This window comes from Poecilia mexicana, unplaced genomic scaffold, assembly GCF_051168715.1.
Source record: "Poecilia mexicana isolate PSO_F unplaced genomic scaffold, ASM5116871v1 scaffold_3, whole genome shotgun sequence".
Lineage (NCBI taxonomy): Eukaryota > Metazoa > Chordata > Actinopteri > Cyprinodontiformes > Poeciliidae > Poecilia > Poecilia mexicana.
In genome coordinates this window covers 34,811,581-34,834,148 of record NW_028263372.1, presented here as the reverse complement: position 1 = coordinate 34,834,148, position 22,568 = coordinate 34,811,581, and the positions used below count along the sequence as shown (strand labels likewise).

The following is a 22,568-nucleotide window of genomic DNA, read 5'->3' as shown; positions in this document are numbered from 1 at the left end:
CTCCGGAAGTTGAACGCCGGAGGGTTACCGGAAATAAACACGCAGCGGTGTAACACACCATGTGTCCGGGCTGTAGTTCTAAGACTTTCATGGTGTAGTAATGCAGAGTTGACCGTGTTTAGAAGCAGTTGGTCGTTCTTCAGAGCTCCACCATGTCCGGAGCGTTAGCCAGGCTGCTCTTCTACCCGACTCTGGCCTACAATGTTCTCATGGAGAAGGTTTCCTCCAGGAGGTGGTTCGACCGGGTGGACGAGACGGTCATCCTGGGGGCGCTGCCGTTCAGGTCCATGACCAAACAGGTCAGAACACCGATGAGCAAAACTTAAAAAAAAAAGTAGCTACATACATTCAATAGCAAACTCATATTTACAGATTAATTACACACAGATTTTGATTTGAGCAGATAATTATGAACTCTTGCTTGTTGTTTGTTGTGTTGCAGCTGGTGGAGACAGAAAATGTCCGGGGAGTTGTCACCATGAATGAAACGTATGAAACGAAATATTTCTGCAACTCGGCTGAGGTGAGTGGGATCCGTTAGTGAAAGATTAAAGCATGTTACTAAAAACATTTCTGTGCTGTGCTTTCAAAATAAGAGCCCTGGATCAGCCTGAGAACTGACTTCTGTATTTAAGGTAAAAATGTTTCAGACGTGAGGCGCGGAGTGTAAGGATCTGATGTTTGGGAGCAGGAGTGGCGACATGCAGGCGTGGAGCAGCTGAGGCTGAGCACCGTGGACCTGACCGGAGTCCCCAGCCTGCAGAACCTCCATCAGGGGGTGGAGTTCGCCCTGCAGCACAGGCTTCAGGGGACCAGCGTCTACGTCCACTGCAAGGCAGGCCGTTCCCGCAGCGCCACGTTGGTGGCTGCGTACCTCATCCGGGTCAGTACGAAACATCAGAAAAATATTGTTAAATTTAACTCTAGATGGCAGAAGCAGGAAAATACAAACCTATAATACAAACATTACGAAACAGCCTCCTTCCCAGTCTGAAGGGCAGTTTGTGTTTGAATAATATGTATTTGAATGAAGAAAATATAACTAGTTTTGGTTCTGTTAAAGGTGACCCTTTGTGCTTCTCTAAACAGGTTAGGATTGATCTATCGGCTATGCAAAACATGTTCATTACATTTTTTACATAAAAACCATTCTTAGATGACAAAATTTTAGTCTGTTCAGTTCTGATGTCGAACTCCTTTCAGAATGAGGTGTTTTAGGGCATCTGACACTTTAAATCCAAATTTAAATGAAAATGGATGCAAACAGATGCACAATTATACAACCGAACATCTTTGAAAAGCATTAGTAAAGCCTCCTGCATGACAAACAAGAATGCAGAAAGTGGTTTCTGGATGGTAGGTCAGCAACAAACACTTGTCTATTTCAGCAGCCATTGTACAGCAGATACAACGGTAAAACCAGCTGATCAAATGTGCTAAGGTTTTTGGCACAGCTCATTTTCCAGACACCAAATATTATTTTTATATATATATATATATATATATATATATATATATATATATATATATGGTTGTTTTTTGTTTTTTTTGTAGAGGTGCTGTTTTTAGAAGAATTTAGAATTTTACATAATGGGTCTCCTTTAAGCAGAAATATGATGTTGCATATACAAATATGACTGCATTCATTCCTGTAGTTCATATATTTCTCCCCATCAAGTCAGGAGAGTTTCTTTCAGCTTGTGGTCTCAGGATGTAGCCAGAATAAAAATATTTCAGACATATTTTGTTTCACTGTTTATATCGGTAAACATCTGAGGTGTTTTTTCTCCTGACAGCTCCACAGCTGGACTCCAGAGGAAGCCTGTCAGCGGCTGGCGTCCATCAGGCCGCACATCCTGGTGCGCTCGGCTCAACTGGAGATGCTCAGGAAATACTACCAGGATGTGTGTGGAGCTTCCAGCTGAGAGACCGGCCTGGCGGCGGGTCAAACATTCACATTCAGGATGAAAACTGGACTGAGAGAAGGTGTTGCTGTTGTTTTCACACAATCTGAAAGTTCTCCATTTTCACCTGTTTTTGTATTTGCTTTAAAGTCAGATTTTTGTGTGTTTTACGTGGAAATTGTTTGTTTTTACAATTAAAATTACAATTCAGTTTTGTGACTCATTTGCTTTTTACTTTCAACTGAAAAGTGGAACAATACTATGGAAAATGGAATTGGTAATTTACTACAACAGATATTTTGCACCCTTGAAAAGTTTTATTTTATCTTTATATTTGTTAAAGGATTGAAAAATAAAGCAGATGAAGGTTAATAAATATTTGTAACCAAAGTACTGACCTGTTTTTTGTTGTCTTCATTTAATGCTTTACTTGGAAAATTGACCAGTCAAAATGTTTTAAAATGCATATTCAAACCACAGTATTCCTTAAAATGAGCACATTGAGTTCATCAGACCCCACATTTTCATTATACTGTCTGAGAACAGATTCAAGATTCAACTCGCATAACTAGTTGATTTGTTCTGAAACTGTTGGATGAGAGTAATTTAATATTTTTTCCTGATAAGAACATTATCTACAGTTTTGCACCTAAGCATTTTGTTTAAAATGCAACCTTTAGTGGAATCAAGTACAACTCATTTCAAGCACTTAAGTTTGTTTTGAATCCAAAATTGTATGAAACATCTTGTACGTCTGTTTTTGTTCATTCAAAATGACAGAATAGTATTTGAACAATATTTTGTTTTTGTCCGTTAGGTCCATGTGTTTCTTATTTTTAGGTGACATTGTGAAAAAGGAAAAGCCATTGGCCCACCTTAAATTTCACATATATCCCATGTTGTTCAAGTAGCTTAACTAAATGAAGAATAAACATGTTTTAACTAAAAATGCAGCAGACACAAACCTACAGTTTATGTTGAAGTGAGACTTCTTGTTTGTGCAAAAGCTTTGCTGATTAATTTATGGGATGGCTACTTCTTACTTTATTTGCGAAAAAATATATTAAAGTTCTTCTGGCCTTAAGTAAAATTTCTGGTTACCCACTTGTTTATGAAGTGTAATTCACTTGCCTGCGTTTTCTCCTCCCGGCCTTTAGGGGGCGACTCAGAGTCTGTTTCTCTAACGGGCAGCAGCAGAGTGTAAACATGGCGGCGTCGCTAGTAAGGTTTGTCCGTGGAGGTTTCGGACGGAGCTTTAATCGTAAGTTGACTTGAGAAGTAATTTATGAACGGAGTCTGTGTGCTGTTGTAATTTCCATCACGCTGCATTATTTAATGTGTTAATTTGATTGCCAAGTTTTGTTTTTAACCGCTAAATCTCCGACTGACCTTCGATGTAGCTAACGCTACACCTAAACATATATTTGTAGGTTCGCTATTGTAACAGATCAGAGTTCTCAGACACATCAGTGGGGATGTATTTATCGGTTTTACGTGGCATCAGTGTTATAGTTTGATTTTCACTCTTCTTCCTCCAGTTGCCCGGACTTCTTGTCTCCTGCCGCAGCAGATCAGAGCACAGAGCTCCACCACTGAGACCAGCCGTGAGTATCATCATAACGATGCAGCGAGCAGACAAAACGCAAAGCCTTATTCTGTGATATTAAATCTTTGACTGAGACACACATTAAGCTTGATATTGGTTTATTTACTGGTACAGCATTTCCTACCTCTAAGTTCAGGTTAATAAATTCGTTTCGGATATTTTTTTAAAGTTTTTATTCAGTTCCAGTTCACACCCTCATACAACTTGTTAAATTTCAAGTGAACTAAGATATCTACATTAGAAACTAGACCAGAAATATTTCGTAAGATTTTTGTGTTTTTTTACAGTGAAACTGCAGGTTTGTATCTGGATATAAAATCTAAATAATTCCAATCTCAGAGAGTTTCAGGTTAAAATCCAGCGGTTTAGAGGCAGATCAATAACTTTCCAGCAGATTTATTACCTCTGCTTCTGTTTGCTGCTGTCATCAGCCTCAGTTTAGTGATTTTGCTTGGATGAATAAAAAACCTGACTGAGTTAAGCTTAGATGTCTCTAAGATTGAAACAAAAAGATGTTAAGATTAAGCTAACAATAAGTCAACACAGATGTTTTGCTGTAACTTATCCAACAATAACCATAAAGTTTTTCTCCCCTGTGTGAGCAGCCACAGTCAGGCCTAAGGATGCCGTCACCCACAACCAGCTGGCGGCGTTTGGAGAATACGTGGCTGAAATGATGCCGAAATACATCCAGCAGGTTCAGGTCAGTCCAGGCTCATCAGAGCTGCTTACAGACCACAGATTCACTCAGAACGCTGCAGGTTTTAAACTGATTCATAAAAATAATGAATGAAAATGTTTTCTTTTTTTTTTTCTGCTTTAGGTGACGTGTTACAACGAGCTGGAGGTGATGATCCATCCGGACGGGGTCGTCCCGGTGCTGACCTTCCTCAAAGACCACACCAACGCTCAGTTCAGGAACATGATTGACCTCACCGCTGTGGACGTCCCGTCACGGCAGAACCGCTTCGAGGTAGCCGCTCACCCGCCCACACCTCACACCACAATATTCAGATTAACTTTATTTAATCTGAATGGAATGAAGGACATTACAGCAGGAAAGGCTTGGCGTGTGAGAATAAGAGAGACGAAAATAACAGGTGGCGGATGCTTCTGGGCTCAGCAGGAAGCTAAAGAGTAGAGGCAGGTTGGATTGGTAGGAACCAGTTAGTGGTAATGAGTAGGGCTGTTGTAAACAAATATTTTAGTAATCGAGTAATCTATCGATTATTCTTACGATTAATCGAGTAATCGGATAAAAAAAATTCTAAAATGAAATATTGGTAAATCTGGCATAATACCAATGTTACTATCAGATATCAATATCAGTCCAATTTTTCATATTTGAGCATCCCTAACAGTTGCTTTTTTGTAGTTTAGAAAACTAACCTGTAACAATAATAGCTCACTTTCTAAGTTAACCAGAAGAAAAGTTATAGAAAAATCTGAAATTATATTGAATTTAATAACAAAGAGGCAGGCTCACAAATATGCTTATAAAAATGTCTACAATCCAGCTTTTAGTTTATGTATTCATCTTCAGTGAATAGATTAATTAAACTCACCTTGCCACCTAACCTGTCACGCTTTGGGTTTAAAAATACGGGAAATGCCGCCTGGAGTGGGAGGAGAGGGCGAATGAACGAACATGGGGTGGAGGGGAGGAAATAGACCAGCGGACTGACGAACCGTTAGACCGGGGGACGAACACGGGGGGAAGCAATACGGGATATTTACGACACCTTCACTGGTCACACTCAGAAACTCATCTACCAGCCATGTACGATGCGCTCCGCCACCCGTTTCTTCAGACCGGGATATGAAATTTATTGTGCGGTTCGTCGGTAAAGCTACATTTACACGGTAAGCATCAGCTACTCAGCCGCCCGCCCTGTTCAGGCTATCCGCTCACCTCAGCGCTCTTCCCGCCGTTCGCTTTCAACCAGCAGCCCCGGAGGAGAAATGCTGCCGTACTCCAGGCATTCCCCCAGTCATTTTAAGGATGCTTATTGGTTCCCCAAAAACGATAAAAAGTCGGGCATTATCATCAATCAATAAAATCCCCACGGGCCAATCTTGAAGATTGGACTTTATGCCGCTGAGACTTAGCTTTTGTCAACAACTCAGAGGCGGAAGTGAGAGCTCCGCGCAACGCAAATGAAGTCCCGGCCGGAACACGGTGCGCTAACTAATAAAACATAAATTAACGAAGCTTCGAGGCAGGTAAATTTTCCTCGAGGAATTTTAGTAATCGAGGTACTCGAATCATTCGAGGAATCGTTTCAGCCCTAGTAATGAGTGACAGGGTAGCTGACGGAGAACTTGGTGAGATCTGCTGTGATGTACGATTTGGAGAAGGTTGCGCTGACTCAAAGTCATGAGGGAGGGCTGATGGTGCTGGGATTTTTATTGGCTGTGATCAAAACCGACCAAACAGTTCAGGTTAAACTGTTTGGAGATTTTAGCTACATTCAAACTTTATAATCAAAACTGTACTATTGTTCTTGATTCATTTTTAAACCAGCTAGTGTTTTTACATATTTTTTTTTCTTATGGATGTGATAAATATTTATTTTTATGATAAATGTTTACTGTAAATCACACTACTTTTATCTACACATTAAAATCTGTCATAAATCATGTGTTTTTATGCATTTTACTTGTATTTTTATCCCTTACTTCAACCTGCTGAGGGACTACAGATGAAAATTAAATAAATCTGACGTTCATGTTTCGTCTCTGAGCACACTCTCTACGTGTGACGTCATTGCGCCCTCTACTGCACATGAGGACACTTTCAGGTTGTTTGCAGTTCACACTGGAGATCACATACAAGTTGCAAATATTTGGAAATGTGAACGATCACCATCAAAAAAGAAAATTAGATTTCATAAAAAGTCAGAGCAGCATTAAGGCTAACAGTGAACGGAGCCACAAGTAGAACTGGTTTGGACCTGAAGACCTCAGATTGATAACCTGCTCCTGAACAGAACAGCCAAAGAAGAAGAAGAAGAGACTAAACTGGCTGCTGCTTTATTTTAATAAGATTTTTCACGTGTTGTGGCTCTTAAATCGTTATTTTTAGTTTTAAACCTACAGCAGGTCTCACTGACATTAAATAAAAGTTTGACTGAAACTTTTTTATAAATAAATATGCAGGTTTTCTGTCATTTGATGTTGATTTCTGCAAAATTTAACAATATGACAACAAACATATTTGTTACGTAGAAAATCCAGTATGAATTATTCTTCATAGAGCTGGAAAATGACAGAAACAAATTAATAATTTCAGAAGAATTTGGTTTTCCTGTCAGGTTATATTTACCTGTGGAGAGATTCAGAGTTTTAGATATGTGAAGGTTTATTTACAGACTACATGGTCCTGAGAACAGCAGGAGTCTGTCAACTTTTTATGGTTTATTTAAACTAGTGTGTTTTTGTGCTCCTGTAATGATCTGAGCCTTGAGTTCTGGAGCGTCGTTAGGCAGAGGTTAAAGGGCAACGATTCACATTAGAGACCCTGACATGGCTGCAGATCACTGGGTGTTTGACTAAATGTAGTTTTTTACAGATCGTGTACAACCTGCTGTCTCTGCGCTACAACTCCCGTATTCGTGTGAAGACGTACACGGACGAGCTGACGCCGGTGGACTCCTCCGTCTCTGTCCACAAGGCCGCCAACTGGTACGAGAGGGAGGTGAGTCGCCGCGGCTTCGCTAACGCTGGAGCTCTGGAGGCGGGTCGGCGGCACTGACTGGGTCTGTGTGGGAACAGGTGTGGGACATGTACGGCGTGTTCTTCGCCAACCACCCCGACCTCAGGCGCATCCTGACTGACTACGGCTTCGAGGGTCACCCCTTCAGGAAGGACTTCCCTCTGTCTGGATACGTAGAGGTCAGTTCTGCCATCAGCACTGTAAAATAAATAAGTTAAGATGAGTTTAAGTAACTTTTCCGTTTCGCTCCACAGGTGCGCTACGACGACGAGCTGAAGCGGGTGGTGGCGGAGCCCGTGGAGCTGGCGCAGGAGTTCAGGAAGTTCGACCTGAACACGCCGTGGGAAGTGTTCCCGGCGTACCGGGAGCCCAAAGAGGCCCCGCCCAAACTGGAGGCCCCGGCCCCCGAGGAGAAGAAGTGACGTCGCCTCTGTTCGCTCTAGTTTGGTCAGTTTTCTGTTGGACGAACCCGTCTGGAATATTTATGTAAATAAAAGCTCCTATTGAAACCACCTGAACCTGTTTTTATGCTTCGAGTTGTTTTTGCTTCAGATCCGGAGCTGCTCTACTGACAGCAGAGATGAAAAACTTTGTTTTTTATCTCTAGCTTATAAAAATGGTTTAGAAGAAATGTTTTTATTTCCTCTCCTTGGTGAAACTCAGCAGTGGATATTTAATTTGTGTTTGGTCAGAAGTACATCCTTTAATTTTCACAAATGTGTATAAAATGTTATTTTTATATATATTTGAACTTTTCGACTTCAAGGGTGAAAGGATTATGATCATTGTCACAACTTTAATGATTAATAATCACAAAAATCAAACCCATCAGTTTGAATTTACTGTGAATTTTTTCAGATTTTTCCTCAAATTATAAACTCGAGCTCAACGACATTGTCTGTTTTCCCCCTCAGATGTTTCACTTTTAGTATTGCTTTTACAAATAAATTAATGAAATTAGTTTTTTGTGACCCAAAAAGCCTTTTAACATAAACAAAAAATAATTAAATAATATAAAATAAGTGACATTCACTGCCTTAAACCTGAATCAGGTTTAGATTCAGATTTCAATTCATAAATTTCTCAAAGGAAACCAGCAGATTGAATCCTGTCATCAGTTCTCCTGTTTCCAGATTAAAAAGTCATTTAAGTAAAATAAATAGTGAAATAACTTTTATTTAACCAGGATAAAAACTATTTTTCAAGGAAGCAACAACAAGTAAACTGAATATCACTGTTTAGATGTACTAAATATAGAGCTCCAGCTTGGTGGCAGTCTAAATATATTTATATGTGAAAAGAAAAGCATTAAAGTTTAATGCTTCAGACATCATAATGGACATTTATTCAGTAAACTTCATTATTTGACCATTTTTTCTATATTTGTCTTCAATTTTCCATTGCATTCTTCTTCTTCTTCTGATCAGATTTTAAATTTTTTAATTGCTGAAGCCAAAATGGCGATTTATTTATCACGACGAGACAGACTCCAGGCTGGTCCTCATCTGGATGCCGTGGCTCTGTGGAAGTGCAACGTCAAAGCTAGGCTGAGGCTGGAGTTTTGCTTCCACAGAGCCACTGGGAATATGAATATTTTATACAGCTATGGGGTTTTAACAATGTACTGTGCACCATTTCTAATCAGGGAGAACTAAATTTTAACAAACTGCTAATGTAAATATTTATTGTTTTGATTTGGTTTTCATCGACCTGATTATTATGCAAGTTTATTGTTAAATCATTGTAAATAAATGTTTTGTTAAAAATAAAAAAAAATTATTATTCTTCTTATTATTATTATTATTATGTGAGAAACTAAAAGTAATATTATTGATACTTATTTACTTCTGGATCTAAAAACAATGCAGGGAAATCACACAAACACCAGGTGGCGCTGCAGAATAAAACCAGGACAGTCCAAGATGTTTGTCCTCTCGTTTATTTCAACGAATGTTTTTTTATTTTTTTATTTTGTCGCATTCACTTTACATGTAAAAATCCGTTTAACATTTCAAATAGTTGGAGGCAGACTACAGAAGACAGCAAGAGTCAAAATATCATCCAGGTTTTTTTTCTGGCACGACAAACTGTTTTGAAAACTGTAGAAATTGGAACTGAACCACGTTTTGACTCGTATCTGAATATTAAATATATATATTTTTAAATACACAATTTTTGACCTAAAGCATCAGAAACAGAAACTGTACACATAACACACACAGCAGGCATCTGCCGACCTCTGAAGCTGGACATGCGATCAGGAGAAAGCATTTCTCTTCAGATGTTTGTTTTCAGTTACATGCATGCATAACACAAGTCTCTGAGCGCTGCTCACGCCAAGGGTTCTGGAGGGTTCTGGAAGTTCTTGAGGTTCTGCAGGGGTTCTAGGTGGTTCTGGATGGGTTCTGAAGGGTTCTGTAGGACCCAAAGGGTTCTGGAGGGTTGTGGACAGAACAAACATGATTTCCTGAGCTGCCGGGCCGACTGAATCAATCTGCCCCGCTTTCACACTGCGGCTGAGAGTTTTCTTCTGAGACTAAAGGAGAAACTCAGAGTTTTCTGGGACAGAAAAATAACCACAAGTTTGTTTCCTGAAAGTCGCTGCCGCCTTAAAGCTTTGGAAATCAGCAATTAGTGAGACTGGAAAATTCATATTTTCAGGCTTTAGACGTAAAGATGTTTTCATGTTTGGTCCACTCCTTCTGTCAAATACATCCAGAGGAAATTAGTTTTCAGTGGTTTGCTTTGCTGTTCCTGCCTTTTCGGTTTCTAACAGGAATCACACCAAGCACTTTTTTTCCAGCCTGATTTGGAAATGGCGTTTCACTTAAAACTGGGTGAGATTTGCATATCAAACATACATTTTCGAACAGTTTCCTGCAGATCTGTGGAACGCTCTCCCAACATGTTTCCCCGCCGCTGATTCCTAACTCTAACTCACTTTTCTTTTGCCAAATACTGACTGACTGGAGTAAAGTCAGAGCTTTGCATCTCATAAATTTTCCACCATTTGCTTCTCATAAATTTTCAACTAATGTAATAAAAACATCTAAACATTCAACAAAACTAAAGTTGAACCCCCGCGGTCCTCCAGAGGACAGAGTTGTTTGATAAGGGAAGGGTTCATGACAGTTTGAACTGTATAATCTTATTCCCAGCGGTGTGAAATTAGATATGCACATCACTGCAGCCTGGGAGAAGCAATTCAATTTTCCCCACAGTGGGCTCTGTCTGAAGACGTGAAATAAATGCTGCTAGAATTAGAAATCAAATTATGTCCCAGATCCCCGCAGGCTTGAAGGAGGTATGTGGTCAACAGTTGTATGGATACGGCGTCGTGCTCTTCTTCCAAATCTGTGTCAGTTCTGTCCTGGGATCCTTCGCTCCCGCTGCCACCGAGAGACAACATCGAGCTCCCAAATATTGGAAAGAAAACACTCATTTTGACACAAAAACCCAACACGGTTCACAGTAATTTACATGCGGTTAATGACAACACAAGTAGAGAGACGTCTTACTTACAAGCAGAAACACCAAATGTTTGACAGGAAGCCAACACTTCAAGGAATATTTCAGTAGAGAATGAAAATTCTGATTATCTGCCTTTATCAAACCACTGAAGGTTAAACCGCTTTGAATTACTTTGCAGAAATGATCAGATCAAATGGGCATTTATGAATGTTTAACTCTTTGGTAAATCTATTTCATGATTTTAACCTTGGAGAGAAATGCTTTATTTTTACTGCATTTTTATGAGACTTTTCTCTCACGATTCAACCAAACTTGTCTTTTAAGGTTAGCTTAGTTGAAGTTTTTACATGAAGTCACATTAGAAGCTTCTAAAATAAACTTTACTTTATATTTTATTGTACAGTTGTGGATAGAGTCCGTAACAATTAAGCACATCAGATTATCATTTTAGTGTCACTTAAATTTACTTGGCATTTCAAGACTTCATTTGTGGTTTTGTTGATAGTTAATATTGATCTGTTATAGAAAACTGCAACCAGATTGGTTTGAGTTTGTATTTAATTAGATTGAACCTGACTAATTTCACCAGAATTAATTATCTGGTAAAGTGCAGATAGGTGATATTTGTGCTGACCAGTGGTGAGCACCCTTCTGCCAGTCTGCTACTAGCACAGCTAATGTTTCATTTATCACTTTTGCTAACTTTGAAAACATTTAGCACACTTCCCCTAAATTCATTTAGATTCTAAAGGGATAATTTATTTGGCTGTTTGGGAAAGTTTAAATAAAGTTCAACATGACTTTAAGTTTCAGTCATAGACGGTTTAAAATTCTTCAAGTAGTTGGATATTTATATTCATGCTCTTATTTTGAAGTGGGGGAAGACTGTTTAAGCAACTGTTTCCTTTCCTCATGGTCAGTTTCTCCCCCAACTTTATTTCCAACAAAATAAAAAATGGAAATTGAGAGAAAAACATAAACATTAAATAACATATAATTATAGAATAAGTAAATTATAATGTCAAATTTAATTGGTGCTTGAGCGTTGTAGTCTTTCAAGGGCAGATATTATATGAATTGACGTTAGCGCTTTAGCATTAGCTCCCTCTAAATACCGTGCTGGTGTAGCACTTCACCAGTAGCAGAAGGGTTATGATTAGCTCCTTAGGGTTAGCACAGCTAACATTTTAGCTAGCGGTGCCCACCACCAATGCTAACACTTTCTCTTGATCTCATTGAAATTATGCTGGCAGGTTATTTTGAAGCGGGGCTAATTTTGATTTTCTTACTTTTGCAACTTTAGTGCGTGATCAAACAAGCAGTGGAACTTTCATTATAGAGTGAAATATTCACATTCAAGTGAGATGGACTCCTGACATGGGAAGCCATTAGCTATAAACTAAATAGATTTTCTCTGAGGTTGTGAGTCCAAAACTCCTGTGACTTTGAGAAGGAATTATTCCTGATACCCTCTGTGACAAAAACACAACATCTTACCAAGAAGTTTTGCCCAGTTTCTAGAGCAAATATCTTAGTACAAGTTGAATTAAGGCAAAATTAATTTGCAGGCAATTTTTCAACAAGATATAAGAGCTTGTTTTAGGTCAATAATTCATGAATATTGCTAAAAAAATAATAAAAAAAAGAAAGAAGTACAACTGATGGATTAAATGTCTTGTTTGAAATGAAATAATCTGCCATTAGGACCAGAACGTTTTTCATCAATATTATAACTTTTGCTGCCCCCTAGAGGACATTTGTCATGAACTCAAGTGTGTATATTACATAATATTAGCTGCCTAAGCAGACAATATAGCTATACACAATTCATATAAACAGTTAGAAATTTAAACTACAGACAACACAACACCAAAGTTATTTTACACCTTTCATGGCCTCAACATGTTATTTAAAATTATGATCCCACATTTTGATGGAGATAGTGCAAAAAAATATATAAAATGGTTCCACTTTAAATTTTGGGAGTCCACATACAAGGAATTATTCCACATATTACAGAAAACAAGCTCCAATTTAGCTGAAAAACTACTTGTAAGTTAGTTCGGTAACACTTTATTTGAAGGGGGTTGAATAAGACTGTCATAACACTGTCATAAACATGACATAACACCTGTCATGAACATGAATAATCCTTCATGAATATTAATGACTGTTGTCATAAAGCGTCATTCGGTAAATTATGACACTTTTAATACAAAGTTGACATTATTCAAAATGTCTTTGTTATGACAACTTGACATTAACCAAGAAATCATTACTGATATAAATTTGTTATAAAAGTATTACTGATTGCACTTTAAAAATTAGGTAACTTTATGTTATTAAAGGTAAAGTTTAAACAGTGATGATTTCTTGGTTAATGTCAAGTTGTCATAACAGACATTTTAAATAATGTCAACTTTGTATTAAAAGTGTCATAATTTACCGAATGACGCTTTATGACAACAGTCATAAATATTCATGAAGGCTTATTCATGTTCATGACGGGTGTTATGTCATGTTAATGACAGTGTCATGTCAGTCTTATTCAACCCCCTTCAAATAAAGTGCTACCGTTAATTCTGTCTTATTTCAAGTGTAATAAGAAACCAGACCAAAACCTCTTGGTGAGATGTTGTGTTTTCACGTGTGAACATGAATCCCACCCAGGATGCTCAGTCATTTGCCACCCAGCCGTAGTTAGGGCCTCTTGGCGGCTTCTGATTGGCTGGTGGTGGCAGTGGTGGGGGAGCTGGAGCTGATGTCGGGGTAAACCAGGAAACCGGTAAAGGTGATGTACTTGGCGTGGTTGCTGTAGGCTCCGAATCCGTCTCTCTGGTGGGAGTAGAGCCAGACGACGTCGCCTGATTTCAGCGCCAGCATCAGGCTCTGGCTCTGCAGGGCCTTCTCGCCCTGGCTGTCGTCGTAGATCATCGCCTGCACCTCCAGGCGGTTCTTCATCAGCTTCACGGACAGCGTCTTCATGGGCAGCTTGCCCACGTTGAAGGAGAAGTAGTACGCCCCCGGCACGCGGCAGGTGAACACGCCCTCCGTCACGTTGAAGTCCTCGCCGATGTTGACGAAAGCCGTGTCGAAGCTGATCGGCCGGTGCTGCGGCACGCCCACCTGGTCGATTCCCAGGATGCTTTGGGTGCGGCCCGCGGAGAAGGCGGATCTCCCGTCGTCCTCTTCGTCATCATACTCCTGGCTGTCCTCCTTCTCCTCCTTCTCGGGGTCTCCTGGCCTGGACTTGGCGTCCTCTGTGTCCTGCTGAGGGTTGTAGGCGGGCTGGTGCTGGTGGTGGTGGGTCTGGTAGCTGTAGGTGTCGGGGTAGATCAGGTAGCCGTTAAAGGTGGTGTAGTGCCCGGTGTTGCTGTAGAGCGCGTAGCGGGGATCGCCATGGAGACGGAGCCAGACGGTGTCCCCGAACTCCAGCTGCAGCATGACGCTCTGGCTCTGCACCTGAGGATTTCAGCAGATGGTGTTATCGCAGCTGGGGAGAAACATGATCCAATCACAGAGGGATCAGCTTCTGTGACTCATCGTAACATAAACACAGAAGGCTTTAACTGAGCCCTGACGTTCAGAAACCATAAAAGGGCAGTATGTATCTTCCAGCCACAGAGTGGCACTTTATAGCACAATCAAGTAACTATGTTACCTTCAGTTGTTATAAAAGGGTTATAAAATCATCCTCAGTCAATGAGATTTTATTCTGCTCAGTTCTGCCTACATGAAAATGGCAAAGATGGACAACAATACATCTTTGAAAAGCATTAGTAGAGCCTCCTGCTCAACCAACAAAAATGCAACAAGTGGTTTCTGAATGGTAAGACAACAACAAAGTACTTGTCTTTTCCAGCAGCCATTGTACAGTGCATACATTGGTAAAACCAGCTGACCAATCTTGCTGGAACTAGGATTGCTAGGTTTAAATTGAAAATGCGAGATCTTTGTGGGGCTTAAATACAGTTTCTGTTTACACCTGTAAGCTGAAAGTGAGCTGTTTTTTCCAGCCTACCTTCCTCTCCTCTCCGGCGTTCTCCTCGTAGACGATGGCCTGCACCTCGTTCCTGTTCTTCATCAGCATCACAGACAGGTCTTTGTGGGGGAACTTCCCCACTGTGAAGGAGAAGTAGTACGCCCCGGGGATGCGGCAGCGAAACAATCCCGCCTTGGCATCAAAGTCTCCGCCGATGTTGACGTAAACCGTATCAAAGGTCACGGTCATTTTCGGTCCCCCTTCCATGCTGTTAGTGCGCGACACGGAGAAGGCCGAGCGCAGCTCTGCGTTGTCCAGCAGGCGGGCCAAACCCCAGGCGCCGCCGGCCTGGCCCAGGCACAGCAGGCCAATCAGAACGCTCGAATGCAGCAGCATTGTACCTGAAGAAAAGATTAACAGAGACAAATTATTTAGAAGAGGAGACACGTTAGATTTAGTGTTTAGGATTCCCTAAGAGAGCTACTTGGTGGGAAATAAGCTGTGAAAATATTATAATCTGGGTCCCTGATTTACCTGAGGGCCTTACTTAATGAATCTCACACATCAGTTCTCATGTCAGTCGCCTTAGAGATGCTAAATGCTTTTTCCATTTATTTATCGTATCATTTATTAGATAATATTTTGTCATTACATCATTTTATGCACCAATGCTCAACTGAGCTCAGTTGAAAACACACCACATTTTTAAACTGAAGACGTTTCCCATAACTCTTCACAGCAAGAAAACTAAATCTTATTTTATATTTTGGTCGAGTTTCTAAAGCAAATATTTTAGTCTAAAATAAGACAAACCTGACGTGAAAGTTACAGGGGCTTGTTTAAAGTAAATTATTCCTTATATTGGTGAAAAAATGCCAGTTACACTGGCAGATTATTTTACCCATAACTAAACATTTTTCCCATGTTATGAGCCAGAGGAAGATATTTGCACTAGAAACTGGACAAAAATACTTGGTAAGATTTTGTATGTGTTCATTATTTGCTTCTGAGCTGCACTACAGAAATATTTTTAAGACTACATTAATGTCTACAGACTCAAAATGAGCAGATTAAATAACATCTGCTTGCATCTCAGAACAGCAAAAAGGTCTAATTTTCCATCCAATTAACCCTTGAAACTCCCTTTACATTTAGCAGGTATTTATTCTACATTCAACTGTTCTGCACAAAATAAGAATATCAATAAATAAGTGGTAGAGATAATTACATTGGCATATTAAGAAATTGTAGATAGTAAATTTCCACCAAAAACCTTTATCTCAGAAACTTTCTATGAAAAACAAGGACATTTACAAAAGTTGAACATTTTCGACTTTGTAATCTAGGTTTTTCTTGAAAATTTTAACCTTAACATTTCTGAGATCTTTCTACCAAATTTTTGACTTTTAAAACTCACACATTTCCAAGTTTTTGCACTAAAATTTCTGAGATTAATCTCAAAATTTTTTTCTAGAAAATCTTTGACATTTTAAACTCAGAAATGTCCAAGTTTTTTTTCTTGAAAATTTCTGATATTAATCTCAAAATTTTGGAGTTTTTTCTAGCAAATTTCTGTAGTTTAAAATTGCAAAGTTTTTTTTTTTAATTTTGGACATTTTGAACTCAGAAATTGACTTGTTTTTTCTAGGAAGTTTCTGAGATGTTTTGCCGGGAATGTATTCCTTTATTCTACCTACAATGGCTCTAATATGACGTCAAACTGATATAAGGAACAGGAATCATCAGCATTATGGCTCTAATTTCACAAGCATAACAATCACATAAGCAGCCCATAATAACAAATGTGCTTCAGTGGATTTTAATATAAATGACAGAACAGGAAGTACGAACACGCTCATTAAAAATCACCGAGCCGTATTAACTCATTTAACCACATGGCTCTCAGTTGAGGATGTAATTATCCGTCTCTCTCTCTGTCTCGTTGTGCTGCTGTGATGAAGCAACACAGAGCAGATGGGTGGAGGTGTCAGCCCCCCACCAAACAAAGAAACAAGGATTTAGCTTATCGTACTTTGTGACGCTCCAGCAGAGTTCAGCCGATGCTGCAGCTTTCAGGGCGGTTCATCAGTCTTAATTAGCATTCTGTGTCATTTACAAAACCCTGAATGAGGCATGAGAGCGAACTGCTCATTAAGCTAATTAAAAGAAAATAACATGTCAAAGAGTCGTCCAGCTGTGATGGATGAAAGATGCATCTAAGTTCTGCTTAGATGTGAAAGTTAGCTGACTGTGCTAAATGTGAGTTTAAAACCATTTTGAGTTATAATGTAACAGTATTTATTACACATAATGTAATAAAATCAGAGGTGAAAACCAGTCGCTGTGTTTTTGTTGTACAAAATGAAAAAAAACTCACATTTACTCAATAATCTCCATCTGTTGACTGAACAAACTGTAAAAGGATCTATTGAATTCAGATGATTTATATTTTTAACAAAAGTAACTTAACAATGTTTTCCGAATGGTTTTGACACAGATTAATAGATTATTTATTAATAATATTAATAAATCACATGTTGAAAGGAGTAATTCTTTCTTCTCAGAAACACAGCTGATATTTATTTTTGCATCACGAACAGCACTGGCCTTTTAGAAAATGAAGCATTTTGCTTAGACTGTAATTTATTTAAATATACGTAAATAAAAGTGGATTTTCCATTAACTGCACTCGTAGTTCAGTTAAATATGAGATTGTTTGCTGAATTGGCTGCGCAACCTCTAATTTCAACACATCCACTGGGCAAAACAGCTTTGTTGAATTCGTCCCTGATTTCCTTTCCATGCAATAATGTCATTGGATGAAATTAGTTTTGCCGTGTCATGAAAAGCTTTTAGCCTGAAAATCACTGGTGGTGATTAAGAAACTTCCTTTTATTCAGTTTTGATTCCTAAAAGTTGCTTCTTTTACAGATTCAGTGGGACTAAAGAAAACCCAACTGTGTGATTTATATTTCATTTGAATATTTACATAAACATGCATGATGCAGTTACAGAACAGTGAAGTCATTAGCATGATTTATCTACTGTCTGCGGCTGCTGGAGCTTGTTTGACTAAGCTGGAAAACGTGTCACAAAACCATGAAGTGAGAAGCTGTAGTGGTTGTGATTTATTATAAATTACTTTCTGCTTAACATTCTGGATGTCTAACATTCTCTCACATCAGCTTTAGCTGTAAACTGTTTAGTAATGTGTTCTGCTTTTCCTCACGTCTCTAATCTGAACTGAAAGTATATTTTTCATTGCCGAAGCCTTGAGTTATTTGCACTTGAAACTAAATGCTTCTCTTGTACGTTTAAGCAAAATAAACCTCTTTAAATAGAAGCTAATTATTGTTGTTAATTATACCGAGGGCACCGAGCTTCAGCTGATTGTTTTTGTCTGATTAGCTGTCCCAGATCAGCAGAGGGAGAAATCCATGCAGCGCTGCAGATCGTTGCAGATTCTGCCTGATAGAAAAGGTGCGGGATGCGGACGCAGCTCCTTTGCATAATGGCAGCTGAGAAATAGTGTTTGTTTGTCTGTGTAATGGCAGCAGCTTTAACTGGCCGTGTCGACAGAGCGCTCCGCAGAGAGCCGGTTGCTTCAGGTTCAAACTGAAATGAAAGAATAGATCAAACAAACCTCCTCCATAATGAGCACCCAGAGGAGGACGGGGGAGAACAGAGGAACGCACAAATGCACCCAAACCCGAAGAAATATACTGCAGTGGATTTTAAAACTCCCCTGCCCAGTTAAATAGTTACAAAACCAGTCAAATAACTGGACAGTTTCTATGTTTACTGGGCTGGATTCCCAGTGTCAGACTGTTATGTCTTCATATTGTCTCTCCACACTCTTTTCTGTTCAATTACTGTTCAGTGCAGGCAACAAGAGGCAAAAGAATGCATATCTAGTAGCAAATATATTTTTAGCACCGAGTAGAAAACTGAAAATAAAATTATCAACAATCAAATGAGCTCAGCTTTATTTTTGTTAAGTGGATCCATTTCACGCAGATATTCACCTTAATCACAGCAACAACAAAACCACACTGGATGAAAACTTCCCAAAGAAACAGTAAAGCTTCTTGTTTCTCTCCCTGAGATCTGTCCTGTATCTATAAATAAAGGGAAGGGAGCGGTGGACATGTCCTCCCTGTGGACAGATCAATAACGAATGATGGAGACGACCTGGAAGGAGGACAGCAGGAGGAGGGGAAACAAAAGACACAGAAACGGAGGATGTTGATGAGAAGCCACATGAAATGCAGAATTTCCTGTGGGAAGGGATTTAACACAAACCATGAAGGTGTACGGATGTCTGTGTGGCCTATATAACTTTGTTGTGTGGGTGGAGGTGTGTTTTTCTGTTGTTTTCTTACTGCGTAGGCTGCTTTCGGTGTGCGTGTGTGTGAGGAAATGCGTGTGTTTACACGGCTATTTTTGTACAACTGCGAGTTTACATTAATAACTTGTTTACCCTGAAATGTGAACATTATGTAATTTTCCAGGTTGAGGAAAATGTGCTTTCTAAACTACATGTTCATTCACGTATCAGCAAGAAGTGTCAGAATATCGAGTTTTAGATTGATTTGAATGTTGGTGTAAAATACACAACGTGGAGATTTCTGGGTTTTTCAGCTTCTGTTGTCAGGAAACAAGTCTGCATCACTGCAGCAGCCTGCGTGGTTGGCAGTCAGCTCTCCAGGAAAAACAGGCCGGAAATAAAAATACGGCAGCATTCCAGTTAACCGGGACTGGAATGCACACGTCTAACTTTCTGGCTAAACTTGTGCTGTTTTCAGTAAACATGAGAACAAAACATATCCACAGCAAAAACACAAAATCTGACCAAGTGTCCAGATTCTTGGAGTAAGTCGCCTCGTTTAGGTCTAAAACTGAGGTTTAAAATCAAGGAAGTGGATTTAAAGATCAAAAACAAAATCTGACCATGAAACTCAAAACCAAATTAAGTCGCAATGAAGCAAATTAAAGAAAAATGATTCATTTCAATAAAGCGATAAAACAGTTTTTCGACCAATCCATGATGTTCCCCGCCTCTCGCCCAATAACAGCTGGACAAAGACATCGGTCCCCTCCTCACCCACCAGACTAAAAACGTAATCAGCTGCTTAATTTCAGATTTAAAATGTATTAAAACCGTCATTAAATGCATCGTTGAATACAAAATGAGATCCAGACATCTGAGATATTCTCTCTTCTTAATTTGCCTTCTCTCATACACACACACACACACACACACACACACACACACACACACACACACACACACACACACACACACACACACACACACACACACACACACGCACACACCCACACACACACAAATGCATGTCCTTTTATTGTAAGTAAACAAATCCTGCTAATGAACAGATCAATCAATCAATCAAATTTTATTTGTATAGCACATTTCAGCAGCAAGGCATTTCAAAGTGCTTTACATAATTTTAAACAGTGAGAAAGAAAAAGAAAGTAATAAAAAGATAAAAAGAAAAGATAAAATCACAGCCTAACAGGACAAGGCCTCCAGCCTTGCAGCACCAGGCTCCGTCCGCCTGTTTCGCGAAAATTTTGCGCTAGGACTTTCGCTGTCCTACGCGGATTTTGTGCATTAATTGGTTACCTGTTAGTCTAGAATTTACAGGGTTAAACAGTGAGAAAGAAAAAGAAAGTAATAAAAAGATAATAAAATCACAGCCTAACAGGACAAGGCCTCCAGCCTTGCAGCACCAGGCTCCGTCCGCCTGTTTCGCAAAAATTTTGCGCTAGGACTTTCGCTGTCCTACGCGGATTTTGTGCATTAATTGGTTACCTGTTAGTCTAGAATTTACAGGGTTTTATATACGCGCAATGACTCCCAGTCACTCGCAAATACATAGAAGGCATTAATTGCCATAAGCAACTGTAAACAGGTGGGTTTTAAGTTGAGATTTAAAGGCACCCAGTGTTTCAGCTGTTTTACAGTTTTCTGGAAGTTTGTTCCAAATCCGTGGTGCATAGAAACTGAATGCTGCTTCTCCTCGTTTGGTTCTGGTTCTGGGGATGCAGAGCAGACCAGAACCAGAAGATCTGAGGGGTCTAGATGGTTGGTACAGCAATAACAGATCTTTAATGTATTGTGGTGCTAAACCGTTCAGTGATTTATAAACTAACAACAGTATTTTAAAGTCTATTCTCTGAGCTACAGGGAGCCAGTGTAGGGACTTTAGAACTGGTGTTATGTGCTCTATCTTCCTGGTTCTAGTGAGAACGCGAGCAGCAGCGTTCTGGATCAGCTGCAGCTGTTTGATTGATTTATTAGTCAGACCTGTGAAGATGCTGTTGCAGTAATCAATACGGCTAAAGATAAACGCATGGATGAGTTTCTCTAGATCCTGCTGAGACATTAGTCCTCTAATCCTGGAGATGTTCTTCAGGTGATAGAAGGCCGACTTTGTGACTGTCTTTATGTGTAGATCTGTTTGCTCTGCTGGGAGTTTTTACATGTAGGAATATGCATGTAGTTTGTACCTGTGTGTGTGTGTGTATGCGTGTGTTGGTGTGTGTGTGTGTGTGTCCTGCATGCTGGGCCATCTGCTGCAGGTGATAACAAACACATTAGCTCTCAAACTGAAGCCTCCCTGCAGCTCTCACCTGCTCTGTGAGGATTTCTACTTTCTGCTAACTTTAATTCTTCTGTTGGAACATGATGTCGAGTTTCTGGCTGCTGCCGCGAACACGCTCAAGTTTCATCATTTAAATGTGAAAGGAGTTGATTTAACTGCTGCTGAATTTATCTCACAGCTATGATTGGAAATTTTAAGTCTTCCACTTGAAACTTCAGTGAAATTTGTTGCAAAATAACTGACCTTGTGTGTGTGTGTGTGTGTGTGTGTGCGTGTGTGTGTGTGTGTGTGAGGGGAGGAAACTGTTGCAGTAGGTTTAATGTTATTAAGAAAGCTGTTATGAAGCAGTCATCATTATTATTATTTTCAAATTAGAAACATTAATTAAAACACTTAAGGATAATAAATTACTTAAATTAATTACCATTTTTTCTAAATGTTTTTTTCTCAGTGTGTGAACCAAATGATGCTTCATTCCAGTTTTACTCAGAACTGGGAAATTCCAACTTCTCAGTCTAAAAGAACCAACTGTAGCGTCTGCAAACGTCAGAATGGGAAACTGGAAGCAACTCTGAACCCGAGTTACGACTGGCAAGGCGAGTTTTACGTTTCAATATGGCCGCTGCTCGCATCATCAGTAGTAAGATGTGGTGGAAACATTATTGTTTTACTGCACACGCATAAATAAAAGTGTGTCTAAAATCAATGTTACGTGTGACGCCTGCAACTTCAAACTAAACAACTTAAAAGTGGTGTATGCTTGAAAGTAAAGCTTAAAATGCAAAAACACAAAATCTTTCCAAGTATTTTTGGTTTTTAATGCAAATTTAAAAACTAGACCAAAATAACATATAACTAAACTTTCAGCAAGATATAAAAGCTTGTTTTAAGTCAACAGTTCCTTAATATCAATGAAAATGTCCTAGTTCTGGCAGATTATTTCACATATAACAAAAACATTTTCCACATGTTACATATTTACATATTTCACTTGTAACATGTGGAAAATGTTTTTGTTATATGTGAAATAATCTGCAAGTGAAATTAATACTTTTTCATTATTATGGAATTTTTTACTTAAACCAAGCTCCTATATTTAGCTAAAAAGTTATTTGTAAATTAGTTTTTCTTATTTCAAATACATTATTTGCACTAAAACTGGACAAAAATATTTGGTAAGATTTTAAGCTTCATTAGAAACTGCTTAATCTCTCACTGCCTTCTTCTTGAATTTCTGCTGTTCTCCGTTTATGTGGTCCTC

At 39.2% G+C, this 22,568-nt stretch overlaps 3 protein-coding genes across 3 annotated transcripts; 2 read left to right on the top strand and 1 right to left on the bottom strand.

The window, feature by feature from the left end:
* Positions 1-20: 20 nt before the first annotated feature.
* Positions 21-2,297, top strand: ptpmt1 (protein tyrosine phosphatase mitochondrial 1). Its single transcript, XM_015011675.2, has 4 exons — positions 21-299; positions 443-523; positions 692-883; positions 1,797-2,297. The coding sequence occupies exons 1-4, from the start codon at positions 153-155 to the stop codon at positions 1,923-1,925; spliced, it is 549 nt and encodes a 182-aa protein (XP_014867161.1). The 5' UTR covers positions 21-152; the 3' UTR covers positions 1,926-2,297.
* Positions 2,298-3,046: 749 nt separating this feature from the next.
* On the top strand, positions 3,047-7,743 carry ndufs3 (NADH:ubiquinone oxidoreductase core subunit S3). Its single transcript, XM_015011674.2, has 7 exons — positions 3,047-3,165; positions 3,443-3,508; positions 4,116-4,213; positions 4,334-4,483; positions 7,082-7,207; positions 7,285-7,404; positions 7,480-7,743. The coding sequence occupies exons 1-7, from the start codon at positions 3,111-3,113 to the stop codon at positions 7,645-7,647; spliced, it is 783 nt and encodes a 260-aa protein (XP_014867160.1). The 5' UTR covers positions 3,047-3,110; the 3' UTR covers positions 7,648-7,743.
* Positions 7,744-13,396: 5,653 nt separating this feature from the next.
* On the bottom strand, positions 13,397-15,074 carry c1qtnf4 (C1q and TNF related 4). Its single transcript, XM_088004489.1, has 2 exons — positions 14,718-15,074; positions 13,397-14,158 (listed from the first exon to the last, which is right to left on the bottom strand). Exons 1-2 carry the CDS (start codon positions 15,072-15,074, stop codon positions 13,397-13,399), a joined length of 1,119 nt encoding a protein of 372 aa, XP_087860615.1.
* Between the last annotated feature and the right edge of the window lie 7,494 nt (positions 15,075-22,568).